The sequence below is a fragment of the Dioscorea cayenensis genome, chromosome 11 (assembly GCF_009730915.1).
Source record: "Dioscorea cayenensis subsp. rotundata cultivar TDr96_F1 chromosome 11, TDr96_F1_v2_PseudoChromosome.rev07_lg8_w22 25.fasta, whole genome shotgun sequence".
Taxonomy (NCBI): domain Eukaryota; kingdom Viridiplantae; phylum Streptophyta; class Magnoliopsida; order Dioscoreales; family Dioscoreaceae; genus Dioscorea; species Dioscorea cayenensis.
The window spans coordinates 3509737-3536124 of NC_052481.1; the positions used below are offsets into that span (position 1 = coordinate 3509737).

A 26388-nucleotide genomic window follows, 5' to 3' on the forward strand; every position below is an offset into this window, starting at 1 on the left:
AAATGTCGTGATAAGTAAATTTAAAAAAATGACATTGCAAGGTAAAATAAAACTAAAACATACTATTACCCAAAAATTATGGCATAGGCATGTGTATTTCATAATCAACCATAGCTTGGGTCATTATTTACATTCAAATAACTAATTTAATATAATAATAAAATAAAATCATATATATCCAAACAGAGAATCTTTTAGTCAATTGATTCAATAATAAAATAAAGCAATCGTGATTAAAAAAAAAAAAATTAAATTCACCTAAAACATGCAATATATATTTTTTCTAAATCAAAATGATATATTTTATACATACCTTGTCTTCTTTGTGTGAAGAAGCCTAATGGTTGTCTTAGAAGAAATTTATATATTATTTCTCACCTCGAGATAGTAAAATCAAGAAGATGAACAATAGAGACAAAGGTTTTTCTTTAATGAGTTGTGAGAAGATTTGGTGAAATTTGGAAGAGAGAGTGATTGTCTCTAATTGGTACAAATTTTTAAAGACTATTTTTTTGCGGTGGAGTGAAGAAAATAGTAAAATTAAGTAGAGATTTGAAGAGATTTGGTGAAAGTTGGAGGAGCCAAAAAGGTAAATTTTTAATTGATACAAATTTTTTTGGATCTTAATTGTACTTAATTTTAGCTACTGCTTTTGGCAAAAAGGGAGAAAAATATGCATTTTAATCAATCTTTTGAACATTGGGGTTAATAAATTTATACTTTGCCAAAATTTAAAAATTTATAGTTTATATATTACTTGTTCTTGGATCTACAATGTTGGTTATTAGTTTAACATTATTTATCTTAATTTATATATTCTAATAAATAAGTTATATCTAACAAAAGTAATTTATACAAGATAATGGGTTAAAATGATTTACATAAGTTAGTGAGTTAATTAATTAATTAATTTATCCAAATTGTTTTTCATTAGCATCCTATTATATTTATAATTTGTAAGATAAATTATTATATTTTTATAATTGTCATATTAAATGATTTAGATTATTTATAACATTTGATTGTTTTAAATCAACTATAAATTTTAATATAAATCTCAAATTAAATTTTATAACATTATAATAATTTAATCATATTCCACTAAACATACAAATATAAAACAAAATAAAAATAAATATAATGAGAAAAATTTCAAGTATTATTTTTTTAAGTATTATTTCCCGAGATTTTCAAACTCGGACCAAACTTGTTAGTCTAACCTTGTTGACTCGTAATTGATTTTAAGACCGATCTTGTTCGACTAGAAAACCTGATTTGGAATAACCCTAGAGCGAATCGTTGACCTAAGCAGTTGGGCTGGTGAACCAGTGACTTGGTTGAATTTTTTAGGGAGACTCAACTATCAACAAATATTTTCCTAAAAAAATATAATTTTTTAATATTTTTATATACTAATTTGCAAAAATATAAATTTTTGAGATAATATATGTTTATAAATATTATTTTTTTCTAAAAAAATAAAAATTTTTATACTACAAAAAAGTAAATTTGCAGAATGTAATAATATATTTTCCAAAAATATTTTTGTTAAAAAAATATAAAATTTTTAAATTATATACATTAATTTATAAAAAAACATTTAACATTTTTCGATAAATTGAGGGTGTTGTAGGCTCGGTGAAACTTGACTTTTTAAAAAGGAGGAAAAAGAGGGGAAGGGGATGGGGAAAGTGGAACACCCAACTCAGAGATAATGAGATGCTCAAACACACTCTTGACCCCCTCTTTCCACCTTTTGCCAAAAACCATACAAAAAAATTCACGTGCTCCAGTCAATGTGACTTGCATCCACATGTAGAGGGACAAATTTACTTTATTCTTTCTTGAGAAAAACTGATGCAACAAGCACAAGAGACCTTAAAGCCAAAATAAATAATACAACCCCCAAGAAATCTGGTTTGGATTGCTTTAAATAATAAATAAAAAAAGGGTTAATTTGTACCCACCCTTTAATTTTTTTTCTTCATCGTTCTCCTAAAATTTTGATTTAGGTCATAATTCAAAGCAAAGCACAAAGAAATAATTCAAGGTATCTCAACAATAAATGCTCACATTAGAATAAAAATGATATCTCATTTGTGAGGAAAACTTTATGTCATGCACAAATTAAACAAATGTGACATTTTGTAATTCATTCCATTAATGCTATATATATATATATATAGGTGACACAATGAGACTATCACAAATACTTATATTTTAGTGACATACATACATGTCACGAAATAATTAAAACATACATGACAAAACCAAATGGTCACAAATAATATACAATGGTATTAGTGACATAATGTCAAAAAAATTGTTTTAAAAAAATTATGTTATATAATCGTCACAAAAAAATTGCAAAAACATTGATGACAAAATGAGAGCGTTACCAGATATTATTAGTGTCACTAAAAATGTTTCCCTCCATCTCCAGTTGAAGGAAAAATTTGGCGCCACACATTGTGTGACGCTTCTATGTGACATTATCAAGCATTGTTATGTACAATATTCAGTTTGTGGAATTAAGTGACGATATTTGATTTTTGTCACATTATATGCTCTTTTAGTGACATATGAAAAATACGTCATATAGAAAATCGCCACTAATCATCAAATTTGTTGTAGTGGCTGCAAGTAAGCTATTAAGTTTGGGTGGAAAGTTACAGAGTGAACTATTAGTTGACTGAACTAAAAGCACACAAATGCAATATACATGCAGTTAAGCCAGCACACTTAACTGAATGATCCTATTATACTTAGTGTCTAGAACTGAAGTGTAGTAGAGGTGATGAGTGTGATATCTTGCCATATTGTGCCTGTATGCAGTACAAACATCTTCTGAGCACAAGAACATCCCATAATTATTTTAGAGGTGACACAGATGCATAATATATAAATTACAACAATATGTTATTATCATGTTTGACTGCTGTAAATAATAATTGTAGACACAAAAGGGCCTTAAAACTTAAGGAGATGTCTAATGTACTCTAGCTGGATCCAAATGGGCATCTCTGCCATGACATCTCCCATAAGAAATAGGTAACTCTTTGACTGATAAATTGCTAAAGAGGCCAAGTTAAACAGCTAAGCCTCTAAAGCAAATTGTTAAACTAATAGTCTACATAGAATGCCAGACAGCTGCTATTGAAAACCTTAACAATTTTCATGATAGCTCTTGACACGTTGTTCTGCAACAAATAGAACAACGTGTATGTTTGCAATAAGCAGAAAGCATGATGTTGTAACCAATGGCAAATAAAATTCCGAGTATAATTCTTCAAACTATCATGACTAGGTTATTTAGGTGAAATGCCAAAAAAAATACAACCAAAACCTATCAAGTGAAGCCAAAAATTAATTAAAAATCAAGATCAGCAACCATGCATATGGAGTTCAATCTGAACAAGGTTCCGTTAAATAATAAGAAAGAAAGACTTATCAACAAGTATTAAACTTAGCACAACCATCTCATCATCCATTGTTAAATAGTCCATACACTTCTGATTGGTGAGTACAGGCAAGTAAACTTAAGACAACATTAAAAATATATATCATAATCTACCCACATTGACATAGAATAATATTCTAGGAAAAAAAAATTCTAACATCATGGGATGAAGCTCTCGATGAATTCCCATCTCAAACAAATCAAGTTTGCATTTTAGATTATCTTTTGATTTCCCATCAACATTAAGAATTGTTCCAACAATATTTTCACAAACATTCTTCTCAATGTGCATCACAACCAAGTTATGACATAATAGGTTGTGCTGCCAATATGAAAAATCAAAGAAGATGCTTCTCTTTATCCATAAAGCTGCTTCATTTGGTTCCTCTTCCTGTACTTTGCCATCATCAGTATCTACTTCAATATTAGACACTTGCCATGGTCTTTTCTTTGATTCATTATTAGTGTTCGATTTTTTCAGTTTGTTTTTGGCTTGCTTTCCATAAGTAAACTGCAACTCTTTCAACATTAATAAAATATCAGATCCAGTAGTAACTGAAGGAGCTCCATGCATCTCTATATTACCATCAAATAGATGTTTCTGAGATCTGTATGGATGATTATGTTCTAGCCATCGCCTATGCGCCATATAACAAAACTTCTGACCATTAGTTAACCATTGTGAAGAAGTTTCCTCAGCACAACAAGGACAAGCATATTTTCCTTTAGTGCTCCAACCTGATAAATTTATGTAAGCATGGAAATCATTAATAGTCCATGATAAGGCAGCCCACATATTAAAATTTCTCCTTACAGATACATCGTACATCTCTAACCAACCCATAATTGCTTTAACTCTTTAATAAGAGGTTGTAAGTAGATGTCAATATCGTCTCTAGGAATAATCATTGACAAAAGGAAATAAGTTTGTTTCATCCCAATCCATAGTGGCAAGTTATAGGGAATCAACACTACTGGCCAAGTGCTATAAGAAGTGCTTAATAATTTGAATAGGTTAAACCCATCAGAAGGAAGACCAAGCCTAATATTTCTAGGATCAAAAGCGAAGTCGGGATATCTAGCATCAAATGATTTCCATGCCTTAGTATCAGCAGGGTGTCTTAACTGTCCATCATTGGTCCGACCATTAACATGCTAGATCATATCAGCAGAAGTCTTAGTTGACATGAAAATTCTCTGTAGTTGTGGTATTAAAGGAAAATATAAAACCTTCGCAAATCTCTTGTGAACCACTTCATTGTCATCATTCAAACGTTGATCAGAATTAGTGGACACCCAGCGAGAATGACCACACATATGACAAGATTGTTGACCTTCATTATACTCCCAATATAGCACGCAGTCATTTGGAAAACTATGAATTTTTTATGCCCAAGACCCAAATCCTTAATGACTTTTTTTGACTCATGATTATTTTCAGGAATAGTCACCGAGGGAAAATTTTTTTTAAAAAATTCAATCAAGTGGTCAAGGCCTTTGGCAGTCATCCCACACATGCATTTCAGATGGAAAAGTTGAATGCAAAAGTACAATCTAGAAATGCTGCGATCCCTTATAAAGTTTGTCATTTATATCTTCAAGCAACTTGTAAAACTTTGCCACTTCTTTAGAAGGTTGTTCATTAACTTCTCTAAGAGCTTCACCTCCATCATTCACCTCAACATTGAATTCATCAGTAGTAGATGGTAGACCCTCATTATCAACTTGATGGATGCTGAAAACATCATGCAATAATTCTTCCATGCTATCTGGTCTTATACGAGAAGTTTGGATGTGAGGATTAGAGCTTGATGGAGCTGTAAATGTGTTTGTCATCTTACGGGTAGGTGATGGTACACACTCTTCATGGAAAAACCAATATGTGTAACCTTGTAGAATGCCATCACATACTAGATGTTCAAGCCCTGTTTCACGTGTTTGCCAATGAATATTCGTACACTTTATGCAAGGGCAAATGATCCTATCATCTTTAGGGCTGTAAACGAGCCGAGCCGAGCCGAGTATCACCAGGCTCGAGCTCGGCTCGAGTATACTATTTGAAGGCTCGAGCTCGGCTCGAGCTCGTTCGAGCTATTCTTTTTGTGCTCGAGCTCGGCTCGCTGAAAAGCTCAAGTAGCTCGAGCTCGGCTCGTTTAAGCTCGATTAGCTTGTATACATAAGTATTTTTGTAATTTTATATAGTTTATATAATTATGTATTTTTGTAATTTATATATAAATAATTTAATATTTTATATATAAAAGCTCGTTTAGGCTCGCGAGCCTCACGAGCTGAGTATTTTTGGGCTCGAGCTCGGCTCGTCAACATAAACGAGCAGCTCGAGCTCGGCTCGGCTCGTGAAAAATCGAATCGAATTCGAGCATTGACCGAGCCGATCTCGAGTAGCTCACGAGTAGCTTGGCTCATTTACACCCCTAATCATCTTGACTTGAGTTGGCAAATACAAAATTGAGAAATTGTTTGACTCCATCTTCGTATTCTTGACTCAATCGTGACTTACAAATCCAACTCTTATCCATTTCTGCTTAATATGTTACAAAATTATTTACAATCTTCTAAATTAAAGCATATTTCACCTTAACACATTAATCATGACATATTTACATATGAATCTACAATTCGTATTGCATTTCCAAAGGAATGTTGTTTATGTCTTAATTTAAGGTTATTTTTAATTTTTATTCTGGCTTTTTATAATTATTGTTTTGTAAACATTTGACATAAGTACACTGCATTTGAGTAGTAGAATATGTAATCCAAAAACGTCGGCCTAATAATGATTCACACAGTAAAGGTAAAATGAACAACAACTAAATCACATTTGACAAACCATAGACAATGACATAGAAAGAGAATCAAATTCAAAGCAGGACAATTTTAAGAAAAAATTACCTCAAATTTTTGGATTTCTTCCTTTCTCCTTGCTTCTCCTTTTTCCCTTGATCTCGCTTTCTGTCCAAATCTAACACAGGATCTACAAGTTATATAAATAGGTTATTTTAGAGCAAATCATTAGAAAGTAATTGAATAAGCATGGAGTCAATCCAAATCCTACTAATGAGCATCAAAGTCATGAAAATTAAAAGATAAAATCATTACTTATTAATTAAATAAAAATAGAAAAGAACCAAACACTATAATTGTTCATAAATAAATATCACTACAGGAAAACAACAATGGAGAACTCTCCAAGGTTTATTCTTACATTAGTGCAAAATAACAAGCTTGTTACTCAACAATGACTACAATTTAATAGTTGATTAAGAGACAAAGTTAGTGATTAGCCTCTATTGTTAAGGTTTAATTGATACATTTAGAGTACGTTTGATGTCATGGACATGTAAATGGATGTACTGGTTGAAGTGGAGGATATGTAAAGTAGGAGACAAAAGAGAGAGAATATGCATTTCCAAAGGAAATAATAAGCAAAACATCACAATTGACAAGCAAACAGAGCAAAATCATATGAAATAAATTATTTTTTTATTGAAATAAAATCAATCTTAATTCAGTTTTGATAGAAAGCAATCAATTTGCTGCATCAAGTTAAAATCTATCAGCTTGGCTATTCTAAGTAAAACAGAAAGATTAGTAACTATCACATATGCACAACAAGTCTACTAGCAATCAAGCATCTCTCCTTTGCAAACATTTGGAACAAGAGCAAGAAGGACTTTCTTACTAAGGCCCTGTGGAATGTCAACATGAGATTGACTAAAATTAGATAACTTTGAGAGTAGTGATATCTTTTTATCATAGGAAATCCTAGAGATTTTAGATCATCATCATTCAGAAGTTGCAATACAATCATAAATACCTGGAGACAGCAAGCAAACATATCCATGTGTGTTACCATTTTAGTAACTACAGCAGAATGTGAAAGGATCTTATTACATCAAGTGAAACACATAATATAAATGTAAACATGATATTCAAGTTCATCACAACCAAGCTCTCCAATCTGCCATGGAATGTGGAGAGAAATCTTACAATTGGAGAGCCAATTATAGAGTTTTAAGCTCTATTTTTTGGCAAATGTGAGAGTGAGAGAGTGTTTTACATAGAGATTACTGAGGACATGTTTCATACATATATATATATATATATGTCAAAATCCAACTTCTCAGAAATTTACTTAATTTTGCTGCTTCTGTTTTTGTTATTTACTTATCCATGTCTAAATCATTCATACAAAGATAACTAATAAAATCATGCTTCTTTTTAATGCCTTTATTTAAAGTAACATTAGGTGGTTATCACTCATCAAACCTTTGGAAGCATCAACAGAAATCGTAAGTTAAAAGCAAAGAGAGTAAAAGAAAAAGGTATGAAGAAGTTGACACTAAAAAGAAGTTGTCCCATGAAGCTTAACATAAATTCTGTAAAATATACAGTAAAACACTGAACTTTCTCGAGATCAAAGCCCATTGTCAACAAATACAAATTTTTCATACTATTAAAAAATCCAATCAAACACAGTTGTTTTCTCACATTCATATTGGTTTACAACCGAAGGAATGTATGTCCTTATCGTTGACACAGGTAGATATTTGGGTTGCATCTCTATTCAAATTTGTTTCTTTATTTATTTTTTAATCTTGAGCTGCTACATAACTGTATGCAACTTAAGGACTACAAGTTGCTTGAGTCCTTCAACCAACGGTCACAGTTCATACCAATAAAACTATTTGTCCTTTCCTTGTCTTCAACTGTGATTCTGTCTTCTAAGAACACAAGGTTGCAAGTAGAAAATAGTCCAGTAAGCCCAAACAAAGTGGGGAATAACGAATTTCTATTTCCTGGAACTAGATTTCTACCATTAGTCTTGGTTTAACTGGAGCATTTCTGAGAGATTTTAGACCTTGGGGGATTGGAGTTTAATTTTACTAACAACCAAGAACTCAACTGGAATGTGTAACACTTCTACTAAGCAAGAACTAATATTTTCCATGTTATCAGCTCATCAAATTGCAAAAGCATGACATATTGAAACCACATGAACTTTACTTTCATCATCAAAATAGACAAATAAATAAAACAAAATAAAGAGATTTGATTGAGAGCAATAAGAACAAAAAGAGGTTACCTTGATTGAGGAGAAGCGGTCAGCAATGGATTTATCCAAACCAAACCCCTAATCTGAAACCCTAAGAAAAACCCTCAATTATTCCCAAACAAAACCCCAATCAACCACCAAAACCAAAAACAAGAAAACACCCCAAAAACTAAATCAACAACACTACAACATGAAGTTCATAATCAAATAACATAAAAGGAGGAAATGATCACCTACCTTATGAACTCGATCAGCTTCAGTTGTGAGAATCAGGCAAAAGAAGATAGAGAGAAAGGAGAATGGCTATGTGGATAGAGAGAAAGGAGAAGCGCGGGGAGAGAGAGAGAGAAAGAAGAAGACCTAGTTCATAGATATATGTTCACATAAAACACTAACTGGCATTTTATCAAACAAACGCCACCAAATGAAAAACTTACCCGCGTTTATTAATATAAATGCCGCTAAATAAAATTTAATTTTGTGGATAAATTTAACCCCAATCCCGCCAATTATCCTTGCGGCGTTTTATTCTAAAAATACCGCCAAATCAGAAACAGTTATCGGTGCCTATTAAATAAACACCGCTAAATGAAATATGTACATATTCCTCTGGTTTATTTCTTCAAGCTAGTAAATTCTTTCGCTGAGTTTATTTAAAAAACACCGCTAATTAAACAAACTTACCGGCGCCTACTTATAAAAACACCATTAATTAAAATAAAATTTTCTAACGTTAAATCCTACAAATTCACGCATTAATTTGGCGGCGTTGCTTTCAAAAAACGCCTCCAAGTTACCGACGCTTTTTATAAAAAAAATGCCGCTAATGTAAATCTATTTTCACACAATAATCCTTTATATCGGGGGAAGAACTTGGCGGCATTTATGTCAAATAAACGCCACAAAATAAAAATTATTGGTGGCGTTTTTTATAAACGCCGCAAAAGCCCTACTTTGGTGTAGTGATTGGAAAGAGCATGGGCGTCCTTACCCCGTGTTTCACCCAGTGTTGATTTCAAGTATTCTCAATAATGCCCAAAAAGTTTAGCACACCCCTACTCAAGACCGTTTGCCATGCTTTATGGAAGCATGCCCTAAACACGGCCATGCTCTGGCTGTGCACTTAATAATTTGGTCTCTCTCTCCTTATTCTTGTAATTTTCATTTCCTAAACATAACCATGCTTCACTCATGTATTTCTCAGGAATTTCTCTAGCTCCCTGTTATGTCCAATTTACACTTATACTTGTGTATCACTTTCTCTAAACACAAACATATTACGATTAATCTCTCTTAAATGTGAGAATGAATACGAAAATAATCACAATCACTAGCACAAAACAAAACCCAAAAATACAAAAAACAATAACTAAATGCTCTTAGGTTACCTACAAAGAAGTACAAGCTTGTTTAACGTCACTAGCTTGACATATATTTTAGTTCATATAGGCTCAAACAAATGAAGCCTCTTTCTTCCTATATCAAAGGGAACACCCACCACCTCCTACATGCTCAAATAAAATATTAGTCCATGCTCACTGAAAATAGTTGTGGTGATTTCTTCTTCTTCTTAGACACCACACTCTTTCACCATTTCTTCTTAGGAGATGCCTTCTCCTCATATTCTTTCTATGCTTCTTCTTGGCTAGTCTCCCATGGTAGTTCTTATTCAAATATATTCTTCAACTCATCCTTCATATTCTTCATGGCTGCTTGCTGCTTGAATATAACTTCCTTTTCTCCAACCCTTAAAACCATTCTTCCATCAATGACATCAATAAGAACTTAAGATGTAGCTAGGAACAGTCTTCCAAGGATTAGAGGCACCTCTACCTTATCATCAATATCCAAAATCTCCAAATTGACAGGGAAGATAAATTTGTCCATCTTCAGAAGATGTCTTTAATGATTCCCCTAGGTTGACAGATAGACCAATCGGCCAATTAAAGCATTATCTTAGTCGGTTATGGCTCTCCATTCCCCAATCTCTGAAATATCTTATAATATGTAAGTATATGCATGTTATGTATAAAATTTGCTTCAAAATCAAAACTCAATGCATGATTCTTAAGTTTTATTATTAATTAGATTGTATTGTGACACTTAAAAGCTTGTATTGTATTACTTTTTATTTATTATTATGTTGTATTTTTAATTTGTATTTAGGATATTAAATTAATATTTATAAATTATAAAAAAAATTATTTAATTGTTGAACTTTTCTATTGTTGTTTTTTAAAATTTTTAGTAACTTTTAATATATTATTTTAATATTTTTATATAATTAAATTTAAAAAATATATATTATATTTATGACTGGGTCAACCAGGTTCAACAATTGACCATGACCTGGAAGCCTTCCCAGGTCATATCCCTGGTCAGGTTTCAAAACATTGGAAAATATATTATCCTTGATAATCATGATTTGCCAATCAGTCAATGAAAATGAATTTACAATAATACTTATGATTATTTTTCAAGATTTATTCGCAGCTTAAAAGTTTTTTTTTTTTTATGATTGTCATAGGTTTTGTGAGATGGTTATAATTAAGTGAGAAATTATTAAGGGGTTAAATATTATTAATTTTAGAGGCGATTATAACCGCTTCTAAAGATATCAATAGTATTTAAACATTAGAGGTATGAGTATAGTATTTAGACCTTTTGTGGCCGTAGAAACAGTTATAATCGTCTCTAAAAACATAAGTAGTATATAATACTAATCTTTATAAATGATTATGACCGACTCTAAAAGTATGAGTAGTATTTAAACCATATCAATTTTTATAGAGGTTAACCTGCCTCAAAATTAATTTTTAAACCACCTCTAAAATTGGTGTAGTGCTTGTCTCCTCTGTCAGTCTCTCCATTCTGTTATAAAGCAAGATTTTTTTTTTTTTTCTGTTTTTATTATTTTGCCTTTGGTAAAGGAAGTGATGGCTATGCAAATTAATATCACTTTATTTGGAAAAAAAAATCAGGCAAAGAAAGACATCATCACTATTATTACGGCAACAATTTCTTGAAAAATACATTGATTGAAACAATCCAGTCATACATAATAAGATAATACTTAACGAACTAGTCTACAACAACCACACAACCATCAACCCTTATAACACTAAAATAAAATCGGTTAATTCATTAAAATATTGACGTTTTTCTTAATTATTGCCTAAAATACGCATTTCCTTAATTATTTACACAAATGCGTATTTTATATTTTTTATTATTTTTTTAAATTACCGGTCCCACTGTGTTTTTTTAATATTTAAATTTTATTTTTTAAAAAAAACAGAGGGCCATGTTATTTTTTTTAATATTAAATTATATTTTTTTAAAAACGGCATATCCCGATAGTTCTTTTATATTAAAAAAAAAATTATATCCAACAATTTATAATTTTCATTAATTTTTCGTATAACTTATTTTTTCTCACTTCTACTATGTTATTTCTACTTTCACTAATTGTAACTGACTGTTAATAATTTAAATAAATAATTTTAATATTTTTTCAATATAATAAAATTTTAAATATTAAAAAAAATTTCACATGTAAAAATTACTCTCACAACAAAACCAAACTCATTTGATATTTCGAATGAACTAAAACAATTACATATATTATAAAATAATTTAATAAATACAGTATTAAGGTTACATTATGGCATACGACTTGGACCAGTGGCATTTGAACAATTTCGATGATTATGACCTTCATTGCGATATAAACCACAACGCTTTGGTTGACCGCCTTCTCTTATGTCCATTTTATTATTTAAATTATTAACAGCCAGTTATAATTAGTGAAAGTAGAAATAATATAGTAGAAATGAGAAAAAATAAGTTATAAGAAAAATTAATGAAAATCATAAGGGGCTGGATGTAAATTTTTTTTAATTTAAAAAACTGCCAGGGACCCGTAATTTTTTTTTAAAAAAACTTAATATTAAAAAAATAATGGGCCCTCTATTTTTTTAAAAAAAAATTTAAATATTAAAAAAACAAAGTGGAACTGGTAATTTAAAAAAATAATAAAAAAATATAAAATGCGCATTTCCGTAAATAATTACGGAAATACACGTTTTGGGAAATAATTAAAAAAAATCAATATTTTAATCAATTAGCCAATAAAATCACTAGGTGCATGTTTGATTTGCTTCATAAAGTAACTTTTATTCTTGCATGGAATGGGTATTTCATGGGGATCAAGATCTCAGCCTCCTCAGAGAGATCCACCTCCATCCCTTCCACTTGCTTCAACTCCATCACATTGATCAAGTTAGCAACCAAGTATTGAATCTGAAGCATGGCCAGGTCCGAGCCGGGGCACATCCTCCTTCCAGCGCCAAATGGCATCATCTTGATCTCACTCTTCCCACACTGCACGTCTACGCCTTCTCCTTCCCCTCCGGCCATGAACCTCTCTGGCCTAAACTCCAATGGCTCTTCCCATACTCTCTCATCTAGCCCAATGCTCGTCACCACAAAGTTCACCACCGTGTCCTTGGGTATCAAGTGCTGGTCCATGAGCACATCCTTTTTCACTCTGTGAGGGATCACGAAATGAGCCGGCGGGTGACGCCGCAAACCTTCAAAGATCACCGCCTTCAAGTATGGCATCCTTTGTAGCTCATCCACATCCACTTGTCTTTTCTCATCTCCCACCACTCCTCTGATCTCTTTCTTTAGCTTCTCTTGTATGTCTTGATGTTTGACAAGGCTAGCCAATATCCATTCCAAGGCAGATGAGATGGACCAGATGCTGGCATCCAGGAATTCGGAGCAAAAGCTCACAATATCCTCCTCACTTAGCTCTCTCGTACCCCCAACTCCATTTGGAACTCTGAGTTCCAAAAGGGAGTCCACGTACGAGATAACGTGACTATTATGATCTCTTTGTTTACGTGCTCTGATTATGGGAATAAGAAGCTCCTCCTGAGCTCGCAGGAGCTGTTTCAACCTCCCCAGCCTTCTCCAGAACAACAGCAGTGCCATTTTGGGCAAGAGATTCAGAGCAAAATGTTTATCCACTAGAGAAAACAGCTCCTTTTGCAAGTTCTTGATATGGTCCACCACCTTCTCCTCAAGAGTCACTCCAAAGCACAAACCGGTCATCAAGAAGGAAACACAGTGTTCGATGATGTTAACAGGGATGACTACACCACCATTGGCCTTGGCCTCGTTCTTGAGACCATTGATGAGTATATCAAGGGCCATGCGTTGGACGTGAGTGCTTGAGTTGGCGGCTTTGCATGGCTGGATTACGTCTGAGACGAGACTACGGCGGAGAAGACGCCACAGTGAGCCATAGGGCGTGTTGTTTATGGATCGAAGGTTGGTGTTGAGATCACTGCTGGACAATGGCCGTGGCCTGTCGGCGAAGACCTCACCATTCTCGATGAGTGATTGGTGGACTTGTTTGCCGTCAATGATGAAGATGACCGGACGAGAACCAACATAGAGGGTGAAGATAGGGCCATACTTTGCACGTAGATGGTGAATAGTGGGTTCAAGTTGGGCGAAGGGCTTTGTGATCCATAATAGGTTGCCAAGTACTGGGATTCTTGGAGGGCTTGGTGGTAGTCTTCTTCTTGTTTCTCTTTGATTAATGAGCAATGCAAGGGAGATGGTCACAAGGATGAAGATGAAGAACAATGTTGCCATGTCTGATGATATGTGAATTTGAGCTTCTCCATGGCACTTATATAGAAATCTTGATAGGAAGAGTTACGTCATTAGATTGCTGACTTCTTCTTTATGGTTTGTAATTGAAAATTCATGTTAATGATCTCAGTGGAATTTGAAAAAAAGTATAGAGAAAATAAGAAATGGAAATGGTTTTTGTACTTAATAATTAGCAGTCCGGCAGAGGATTGTGAATTTGGCAAATAAAGTTTAATGGGATCGATATTACATTATAACTGTTTTGGATGTGAACTTTTAATATAAGTGTAAGAAATTTTTATATTTAATTGATTGTTTTACAATAGTCAAGCTGTCAATGAAGAATAGGATTACAGATGGCATTATCAGAATTATATTCAGAATATTTTTTTTATAAACTTTGAATGTCTTCAAAATATTTGGAAAATAGGTATTCGCAAGTCAAAGACAATTGGCTCTTATGGAAGTTCATTTGTCAATCTCATCAACTTGACCAAGATGTAGACAACACAAATGGAATGCATAATAGTAGGTTTTCTTCGCCCATATTTTATTATAAGGTGTACATCTTGGTTCGGCCAGCAAAAGGGAGAAGATGCTAAGTCCCAGATAAAAAAGCAATTCTGAATTTAAAATAAGCCCATTCAAACAACCCCTATAGTTTGATTCACATAGAAGTGCCTAGCTTAAATTTCAAAATTCCAGGGTTTAGGTTTGCATGGCTGGGATGGAAGGACGATAGGAATGTCCTTTTTTTTTTAATGCAAAAGGACAATAGGTAGGAATGTTAATGGAAATGAAGGAATGCAAGGGTATATTAATGAATATTTTGTTGGATTGAAGAGATAATTTATAAAATTTACTTCAGCAATAGTCTATTTAATTACTATAATTAATTATATAAATAAATAAATGATATTCGCATAAAATAATTAGTTACGAAAATACCATAATTAAGTATTATTTAAATATTAAATATTGTTGAGATGTCTTGAATTTGAAATTGATTGTGATTGTAACCTTATCCAAATTATGACTCGACCCTAATTTATTAACCCTAAATTAGAGATTTCAATGAAAATCTGTGGTGGGCTTTTGGCTTGGGCGTGCCCAACAGACTGATCCATTATGGGTTACATTGTTTTATTTTAATTTGGATATATATAGAGTTTTTTATCTGTATCATCAGTATGAGTTTTTTTCCTCAAAAGAGAAGAATAAGAAATCTCTATCTCCCTGCCCGTGGACGTAGGTTATATAGACCGAACCACGTAAATCTCTGTGTGCTACTATTTTTTTTTTCTTCATATTATTGCTGTGTTTGGCATAACAAGAGGTATCAGAGCAAGGTCCCTTGAATTCAACTTCGAATTTAGGGTTTCTGGATTTGCTGAAAGGATGACCTCTCATAAATTTGAAATTGAGAAGTTCAATGGATCGAATGATTTCACTTTGTGGAAGATCAAGATGAAGACGATTTTGGTTCAGCAGGGATGTACGACAGCATTGGAAGGAAAAGGAAAATTACCAGCGAAGATGAAGGTGGAGGAGAAGGCAGAGATTTTGGCAAAGGCTCATAGTGCTATTCTTTTGAGTCTAACTGATGAAGTCTTGGGAGAGGTCATTGATGAAACGACTACGGTAGGATTATGGAAGAAGCTGGAAAGCAAGTTTCAGAAGAAATCCCTAACTAACCGGTTGTATCAAAAGCAGCGTTTGTATACCTTTCAGATGACAGAGAATATGCAGGTGAAAGATCATCTTGACAATTTTAACCGGATTATTCTAGATCTACAAGGTGTTAGTGTTAAAATTGATGATGAGGATCAAGCTATCATCCTCTTATGTTCCTTGCCAAATTCATATGAGAATTTTGTTGATACTATGCTATATGGTAGAGACAGTATTTCTGTTAGTGATGTGAAGGATGTTATGCAATCTAAGGAATTGAAGCGGAAGGTTTCTGGTTCCAAAGAAGATGGTGTAGAAGCAGATTTGATTGTTAGCAGAGGTAGGATCAAGGAACGGGATGGTAGGAACAGGGGAAAATCACGTTCCAAATCGAGACCTGGAGGATTACGTTGTTTTTTCTGTAAAGAAAAGGTCACTTGAGGAAAGATTGCCCACAGAGGAAGAAGGGAAATAAGAATAAAGAATCAAGTAGTAATGCTAGTGCATCTATAGTGCAGAAAGGAATTACAGTGATGCAAGATAATGATGATGTAACAGTGGATAGTTCTGATGAAGGCGTGGGAAGTGATGTTTTGACTGTCAGTATTTCAGGTTCTGCAAATACTTGGGTCTTGGACACTGGTGCATCTTATCATATGACATTCTCAAAGGAATTGTTCACTTCTTTCAAGGATTGGAAAGACAGTGTGCATTTGGGTGATGATGAGGAACTTAGTGTTGAAGGCATTGGTTCTGTGCAGATTAAGATGTATGATGGAATAGTCAGAACATTTGATGCATGGTATGTTCCTGGTCTACGCAAGAACTTGATTGCTATTGGTACTCTAGCAAAACAGGGGTACAGTTTCTCTGGTGATGGTGAATAGTTGAGAGTTTCTAAGGGCGCTCTGGTAGTGATGAAGGGTAGATTGTAGCATGGTATTTACTTATTGATGGGCAGTTCAGTGATGGGAACAGTGGCTATATCTCATTCCTCGGAGCAGCATGATGATAGAACAGAATTATGGCATTACAGACTGGGTCACATGAGTGAGAAAGGGCTTGCAGTGCTGAGCAAACAAGGATTGTTGGGTGGTGCATAAACTGGGAAACTAAAATTTTGTGAGACTTGTGTTATGGTAAACCAACACAGGGTGAAATTCAGTTTTGGAAAGCACACTTCAACTAGTATTCTTGATTATATTCATTCAGATTTGTGGGGTCCCTCTCCAGTTGAGTCTCATGGCAGATGCAGGTACTTCATTACTTTCATTGATGATTATTCTAGAAAGGTCTGGGTATATTTTCTAAGATCAAAGGATGAGGTGTTTGGGAGGTTCAAGGAGTGGAAAACTATGGTTGAAAAGCGGACAGGCAAACAAGTCAAGGCACTCAGAACAGATAATGACTTAGAATTTTGTAATAAACCATTTGATGAGTTCTGCAAGAAAGAAGGTATAGTGAGGCACCACACTGTACGATATACACCATAGCAGAATGGAGTTGCAGAACGCATGAACCAAACACTGTTACAGCGTGCTCGATGCATACGATTAAGTGCTGGCCTCTCTAAGCAATTTTGGGCCGAAGCAGTTAACACTGCTTGTTATCTGGTGAATAGATCTCCATCAACTACAATTGATTTGAAGACTCTTCAAGAGGTATGGTCTGGTAAACCCTCTGATTATTCTGGTTTGTGTATATTTGGTTGTTCTGCATATGCTCATGTGAATGATGGTAAACTTGAGCCAAGGGCAATGAAATGCATATTTCTAGGGTATGCTGTTGGAGTTAAAGGATATAGATTGTGGTGTACTGAAAAAGATAGAACTCCAAAATTTATCATTAGCAAAGATGTTACTTTTGATAAATCTGCTATGTTTAGCCAGAGAAAGGAGCTTGATAATGTTGCAGGTAATAAAGATCAGGGTGCTAACAAGAAGGTGGAGTTTGAGATTGAAGCTCAAAAAGAAATAGAAGAAACTGTTGAATCACAGAGTATAGCAGCAAGGAGACCAAGAAGGGAAATTAGAAAGCCTTTGAGGTATGCAGATTATGTCAATATTGTTAATACTAACTCTATTGCTTATGCCTTGGCAGTAGGAGAACATATTGATTCTGATGAACCGAGGTCATATATAGAGGCAGTGCAGAGTAGAGAAGCATCAGAATGGTTAATTACCATGAATGAGGAGATACAATCTCTAGGAAAGAACAAAACCTGGGAACTAGTTCCATTACCAAAGGATGTAAAACCAGTGGGATGCAAATGGGTGTTCAAGAAGAAAGAAGGGATTCCTGGAGTTGAACCAGAAAGGTTCAAAGCAAGGCTTATGGCAAAGGGTTTCTCACAGAAGGAGGGAATTGATTATCATGAAGTATTCTCACCAGTTGTGAAGCACAAAACAATTCGGGTTCTTCTAGCCATTGTAAGTGCTTTTGATTTGGAGTTAGAACAGTTTGATGTCAAAACAGCTTTTTTACATGGGAATCTGGAGGAACAGATTTATATATCACAACCAGAGGGATTTCTTATTTCAAGAAAGGAAGACCGTATATGTTTGCTGAAAAGATCACTGTATGGGTTGAAGCAGTCCCCGAGGCAGTGGTATAAAAGGTTTGATGCATTCATGGTTTCTCATGATTTTGTGCGTAATGAGTATGATAATTGTGTTTACTCTAGAAAGCTTCTAGATGGTTCTTTTATATATTTGTTGCCATATGTGGATGACATGTTGATTGCAGCTAAGAATAAAGTTGAAATTGATAGTTTGAAGGCATTATTGAGCAATGAGTTTGAAATGAAAATTTAGGTGCAGCCAAAAAGATGTTGGGTATGGAGATTTGGAGAGACATGAAAGCAGGACTATTATATGTTTCACAATAGAAGTATATTGAAAAGTTGTTGCAGTCTTTTCAAATGGAACACTCAAAGTTAGTTAGTACTCCTTTGGCATCACACTTTAAATTTGATGGTAGTACCTTACCTAGTACAAATGATGAGAGGGATTACATGAGTAGAGTCCCTTATTCGAATGCTGTTGGTAGCTTGATGTTTGGAATGGTATGTACTAGGCCAGATTTGGCTCATGCAGTTAGTGTGGTAAGTAGGTTTATGAGTAATCTAGGGAAGGCTCATTGGGAGGCAGTTAAATGGATTATGCGATATTTGAAAGGTACAAGTGATATTTGCTTAGTTTATGGTACTGATGGTTGTACAGGTGGTCTTGTTGGCTATACAGATTTTGACTATGGTGGAGACCTTATTAAGAGGAGATCTTTGACTTGCTATATTTTTACCTTATTTGGGTGTGCCATCAGTTGGAAAGCAACACTTCAGTCTACAGTTGCTTTGTCTACCACTGAAGCAGAATACATGTCACTGACAGAAGGGGTGAAGGAAGGCATGTGGGTGCATGGTCTTGTTGATAGTTTGGGCTTGAATGTGTAGAGACCAATTATTTATTGTGATAGTCAGAGTGCATTTAGCTTGGTGAAGAATCCAGTCTATCATGAAAGATCAAAGCATATTGATGTCAGGTTGAACTTCATTCAGGATGTTATTGAAGACAAACGGCTCTCCATAGAGAAAATAGCCACAGCAAACAATCAAGCAGATATGTTGACAAAGCCTTTACCTACAGAAATGTTCAAGCATAGCTTGGACTTGGTGAATATCCGCACAGCGTGAGGCCCTTCGGGGCGTGGATGGCAGGGGGATGTTCTTGGTTTTTGATGCATGGGAAAATTCAAGTCAAGGTGGAGATTTGTTGAGATGCCTTGAATTTGAAATTGATTGTGATTGTAACCCTATCCAAATTATGACTCGACCCTAACCCTAAATTAGAGATTTCAATGAAAATCTGTGGTGGGCTTTAGGCTTGGGCCTGCCCAACAGACTGATCCATTATGGGTTATATTATTTTATTTTAATTTGGATATATATATATATAGGGTTTTTTATCTGTATCATCAGTATGAGTTTTTTCCTCAAAAGAGAAGAATAAGAAATCTCTATCTCCCTGCCCGTGGACGTATGTCATATAGACCGAACCACGTAAATCTCTGTGTGCTACTATTTTTTTTTGTTTTTCTTCATATTATTGCTGTGTTTGGCATAACAAATATCATAGTTATATTTTGAATATAGCTCTCCCTTGATTATTATAATTAAATATTTAAATTATATAATTTATTTGAATTTTTGTCCAATTTAATTATAATAGTAGTATTTTTTTTAATTACATGATTCGTTCCAAATATTAACTACTTTCAATTATTATAATTAAGGGTTTTTTTTTTCAAATATAATCCTTGTTTTTTTGTAATTGTCAAAATAACCCTATTTAAAATTTATTTTCTAACATGGGCTCAAAACATCACATCAAGCCTATTCATCGCTACGTGATGAGTGAACTTCTTAAAAATACTAAGATATTAGCTTTTTTTCATGACCTTCTTTTTAAAAAAATCACAAAAATAAAATATTTTTGTCTTTTTAAATAAATTTTAAGTCATAATTAATTTATTAAAAGTTATTTTTTTTAAACCACATTTATTTTGAAAAGAATATGTTGTTGTTGTTCTTGTTATTAATATTATTAAAATACGATTTTTTGCATTTTATTTAAAACCTATTTGTGGTCTAAATTTTTTAAAACTATTTGTTTTAGCAACTTGTGTCTGGACTAAAGATGATTCCACCTATAGGACGACGGATTGCAGGTTGACGGACTGCATGCCAATCTAGATTAGACATAAATGTAGGCATATGGATGGTAACCTTGATCCTACTACGTATAATTTATGCTTTTTATGTAAACAACCGTGCATTATAGAACTAGTTGTTCAACACGGGGTAGAAATATGTAATGTAAAAAAAGTAATGGATGTATTTGACTAATTTCTTTTTGTACTTGAATGCAATTATTGTTGTTCAAATTACAAATAAGTTATTCAACCAAAATAATAATAATAATAATAATAATAATAATAATAGTAATAGTAATAGTAATAGTAATAGTAATTCCAATATAATCACCATTTAATAAAATAATAATAACTTAAAAAGATTTTAAAAAAAATTTGACTTTTGTAATTTTTTTTAAAAATAATTATATTAATAATAATAATTTTAAAAAATGGCTTAAATACCAAGAAGTTAAATAAATAAATAAATAATAATAATAATAATAATAGTAATAATAGCAACAACAACAATAATAATAATAATAATAATAATAATAACATATTTTTCTAAAATAAATGCGGTTAAAAAAATATAAAATTAATAATAACTTAAAAATTATTTAAAAAACAAAAATATTATATTTTTTTTATTTTTTAAAAGTGAAGAGTGTCTTTGAAAATCTACTATTTTAATATTTTTAAAAAGTTCATTTATCACTTAGATAATGACTAAGATAAATTTCACATGAGTTATTTTGACAATTAGGGTTATATTGAAAAACCCCTATAGTTTATTATTTAAATAAATAAATAAATGATAACATTAAGGGACAAACTAGTCATTTTATATACTTCTAAGTAATCAACATTCTCACTTTTTTGGGAGGAGTGTGATTCTCTTATCCATACCATCTCATTACTCGCCCAGAGACCTGTCCAAGGGCCGGGCTACTCGCTCAAGCCCAAGGTCCACCCAAAAATTGGGAGGGCTTGAACAAATATATGAGGCCCGATGACCGGGTCTTGGATAAAAATATAGAGCCCATTTAAAAAACGGCCAAGGTTTAGGTTTTATTGTTAAAGCCCAGGCCGTGCTCGGCTCAGTCTGAAGTATATAATATATTTATTAATTAGTTTTGTATATATATATATAATTCAGATGTTAATAAAATCAAATATTCATATATTGTATGTGTGTATATTTAAGGCATGTACTAATGTTTTGGATAGATAAACTATGAATAAATGGTCTACTTGGCCTCATTATTGACTATTATTGATTGTCATTGGTTATACTGGTTTGAATTTTAGATGTTGTGACTGATTAAAGATGTAAATTTTGATATTTTAATTTTAATGTATTTTGTAGAATAATATTTGGTAGTATTTACAAATTAATATTATTGTTAACCTTCTTTTTATAACTTATTTATTATCTAATGAAAAAAAACTTATTTTGACAGCCTTGGGCCGGCCTTGGTTAAAAGCCATAAAATTTGGGCATGTTCTAGTAAAAGTTAAAAACCCTATTACTGGGCCAGGCCAGGCTTGGGCAAACTTGAATTTTGTTAATTATAAAATTGGCCTGGCCCGAACCCTGCAGGTCGGGCCATGGATAGGTCTAAGGGTGTGCAAAAATCTAGGAATTATAATTCCTATTTCAATCCTCGGCCAAATACCCCCTCACTTTTGAGAGTTTCTTTTGTTGCTCAAAGATTATTCGTCAAGATTGAAGAATGTCACTGATGTCCAGCCATATTTGAAGATAGAGATGACAAATTTCATGGGTTTAATGATTAACCAATGTGCTCAAATTCTAATGGAACTTGTGTAAGAAACCAATTATGATTTGGATTAAATTTGAGATTTAAAATTAGAACTTGTCACGCCCCGAACACGACCTTGTTGTACTTGGAAAGCGGACAAACGGCCGTAGAGCCACAGAGTGTGACCCCATAAGTCTGTAAGGCCTCAGAACCTGATTCAGAGAAGATAAAAATAAAACCAATGAAGTTACAAAAGTATTTTACAACTTAATATTATTCAATAATATAGAAGAATTAAAGATTATTTTCAGAAAAATTTCTAGAAAGCGACAACCCTACTGGATCCATCCTAGCACTGGCTGAACATCAACAGACTTAAGCACAATAACCTGAGTCCAGTACCTGAAAAGATAGGAGAAGAGAGACTGAGTAACTAGATTACTCAGTGAGGTGGTGAAAAATAGGTGGAAAACTTTCGAACACCTTCAAATACTAAAAAAGTTTATTCAAACCTTTCCAGAACATCAGTAAAAACCACAAGTAAATAAACGTTAGGTAAGAAACCATGTACAAGTATGAATACGTAAACATAAGTTTCTAATGTACAACTTTGCAAACACTTCTCAACATCGCCATTAACTAAATACGAAATCCATAAATACAAATCTTGGAAATATAGAAACTTCTAAACATGATTTCAAACAAAATCCCTCCAAATTTACTATAGATAACAGATGGTCGTTTATTTTTACCGAACGGACACGGTACCAGATGGCCGTTTATTATTACCAAATGAACAGGGTATCAGATTGTCGTTTACCACCGAACGGACACAGTATGAAATTGCAATCTTGATTTTTACAGAAATTCTTGTCGACAAGGTCAGTATTTAACCCCTAATAACAGGGTTAAGTAAAGTTTATTTAGAGACTAAAACATTCAAACAAACTTGTAGTCGATATACCGAATGTTCGCAAATTTTTCTCAGATATTCCAATAAACAGAATTTCAGAATTTCAGAATCCCACTTTGGGAGAAAGTAGATAAACAGAAATCAAGTATATAATTTAGTAAATAAATTACCAAATCATTAATACATACCAAATCACTCTCGAAAATCAAGAGTAGAACCACTGTATAACTGAATAAAGAAATAAGTGAGATTAAATCTGAGCAAAATAGGGAAATAACAGAACAAGTAAATTCACACTCCAACACATAATTACATGATTGGTAAAATCCAACAATTCCAACAATTCCAAATACAAATAACCTCAAGATTCCCATTACCAAACTAGATTACATGCAACCATGCTTGGCAACCTAAAAACGCATAGAAGCCAAGGTATAATGCAAGATAAACACTTAACTTATTATATTACATCCCACACCTCTCCGCATGAAAACACCTCTAAACATGTCTTATTCCATAACACATAACTCCAAAAACATACTATCAAATGCAAAGATATTTTGCAAAAACAAACTTAGGGAAATTTTGGACATTTACTTGTATAATTCTTTCCCAAATTCAGCCTCCAAGAGTGCAAAAAATCCTTCTAAATCTGAAAAATTCTGCATAGAAACAATATCCTGCACATGCCCTCTTTAATAGATCATAACTCAAAATCTACAAATCCAATGAACTTGAAATTTTGTAGGTTGAAAGTTAAGCTGATAAGGAATATTTTCTATAATGCACTTAATAAGTCCGGAATTTGCCTCTAAATCTGCAGGTCTGCACAGAAGTACCTCCAGGACATGTCAAATTGAATGGATCGTATCTCATAGAATATATGCCCAATAAATATGAAATCTGGCAGGTAGATAGATTAAAAAATTCACTACAATTTAATCTTACACAAATTCTGTCTCTATAACCTCCGAATGTTGGCCACAATTTCCATCCACTCAATGTCATTTCCAAATATCAAGATACATGTATTCATCTAGTCTTAAACCAACTCTCTTAACTCAAGTCATGCAAGGATATGAGATATCATTTTCAAAGGTGTCACAATCAATTGAAAGGTATGAGTTTAAACATTCATCCAAAATTTATACAACCATAAAATTCCTCTAACCACAAACCTTCACTTCATTAATACCATCATTTTTCCCAGCAATCTCATAATAATAGGGTCATTGCTTAAAATAAATTAATTCTCAAAGTATTATGTCAAACACTTGGCATTCATTATTCAAATATTCAAACATGAGTTCCAACATAACCAATAATGACCAGTTTACATACACAAATCCTCTCCAATAACAAAGATGCATTGACACCAAAGTAAACTCACCAATTTTTCAATTTCACAAACCTAGGACTATTTTCTATTCCAAATGTGGATATAGGGAAACTAAAGTCTTCTTTCCCCAATCTACCTATCTAAAATAACAATTCAAACAAAACTCATAAAAGCATATATACCCACGCCATTAACATTAATATAAAACTCTCACACATAACATCATCTCCAAAAATCCCTAACTCATATCATCATATTCTAACAATCAATTGGTCATTGCTCATTTTTAATACTCAAGAGCATTTCATCAAACATATTGCATGCAATGACTAACTTTCCACAAATCACTTCTAGCATAATACATGAATACAACAACTTTACATAAGTCATTCTACAAGTATTTTTGTTCCACCCAAGATGGGAAAATCACCCAATTTAACACATGAGATCCACTAAATTCTTGCACATAAATCACATTGAATCTAACTCACAAAGGTTTTCAATTTCCACAACCAAAACTAACATCAAGCATGGTGTTTGTTATCCAACACAAAATGAATCTTGGCAAGTAGAATAATAATGAGCCAAAATATATAAACAAAGGCTCGAATATCAAATAAAAATCATTAAGTAAATTCATGGAGATCTCCCAATTAAACTTGGTATGATACTCTAACAAGACAAAACAAGACTTAAACCAATATATCATGTAAGAGTTAAAAGAAACCAACAAGGATTAGGTTAGCCCACTCACTTGAAATCTCTTCCTTTCCTTACTTCAAAGGATCTAGGAAGAAACCAAAAGAGAAAAAAAGATGGCGACCAGATCTAGGGTTAAGATCAACAATTGCAAAAAAAACATTTAAGGAAAAATCCAAGATTCACTTACCCATAACCATCCACAATCAAAGGTGGAGAAAGATCTTAGGGCTAGGGTTTGCAACTCATGAATGTGAGATGAAGTTGGAGGAGACAAAAGGTTAATATTCTAATCTCGGGCTACTACAATAACGTACATCTACAGTAATGGCTTCTACAGTACCGGGCTGCTGCAGTAATGGCAAAAAAAAAAAAATGGTTATTACAGAACTATTGTAGCTTATGTTTTTTGTCCATGAGATAAAGATTTTAAAATATTGAATATTTAAAAATCTTTTAGTTTTTATGTGGTTAGTTTGTTTATTCATATTTATTTACATATCCTCGTAAAACATTTTTATTTAATATATTTTTGGTATTTATTTTTCATCGAAATTTTTGATAAGATTATCAACAAAAATAAAATTGATATCTACCTGAGATTGTCCGTTTTCTCGTAGATCCTGACACAAAGTTAGAATTTTAACTCTTCAAAAGTGATATTTTACTGATGGCTTGTTCTCCCTCCATCAAATTAGCTACGCAGCCAACACTTGCTTTAGTCTCAATTTGTGGTGGCATAAGTCCTTACAATTCATGAATTAAAAATTCTCACAATGACAAAGTCTACTCAATATGGATTACGTGTGTATAAAATATCCAAGAACAAGTATCTAGTATTTTATAAATATATGTTATCAAAAGTATAATACATATTATAAGTATAATACATATTATGGTATTGTTAATAAAACTCAAAAACTAAAACTAAATTAAAAAAATAAAATAAAAATAAAGTCATTGATAATTATTCAAAATTTGGTGGAAAATATACTCGACATGCTTCAAACTACTTTTCACAAATGAATCAAACAATTATCTAACATTTTATTTTAATGATGCTCAAATAAGTGAGAGTGGAATTTTTGGATATTTTGACTTAAACGG

The 26388-nt window shown here is 32.8% G+C and overlaps 1 protein-coding gene across 1 annotated transcript; it reads right to left on the reverse strand.

Annotated features, from left to right (window-relative positions):
• Window positions 1-12698: 12698 nt before the first annotated feature.
• Window positions 12699-14204, reverse strand: LOC120271519 (cytochrome P450 89A2-like). The gene has a single exon (XM_039278208.1). The coding sequence runs from the start codon at window positions 14202-14204 to the stop codon at window positions 12699-12701; it is 1506 nt and encodes a 501-aa protein (XP_039134142.1).
• Between the last annotated feature and the right edge of the window lie 12184 nt (window positions 14205-26388).

Coding starts and splice junctions, on each gene's coding strand:
- LOC120271519 (XM_039278208.1), bottom strand. CDS start 14,204: ATGGCAACATTGTTCTTCATCTTCATCCTTGTGACCATCTCCCTTGCA.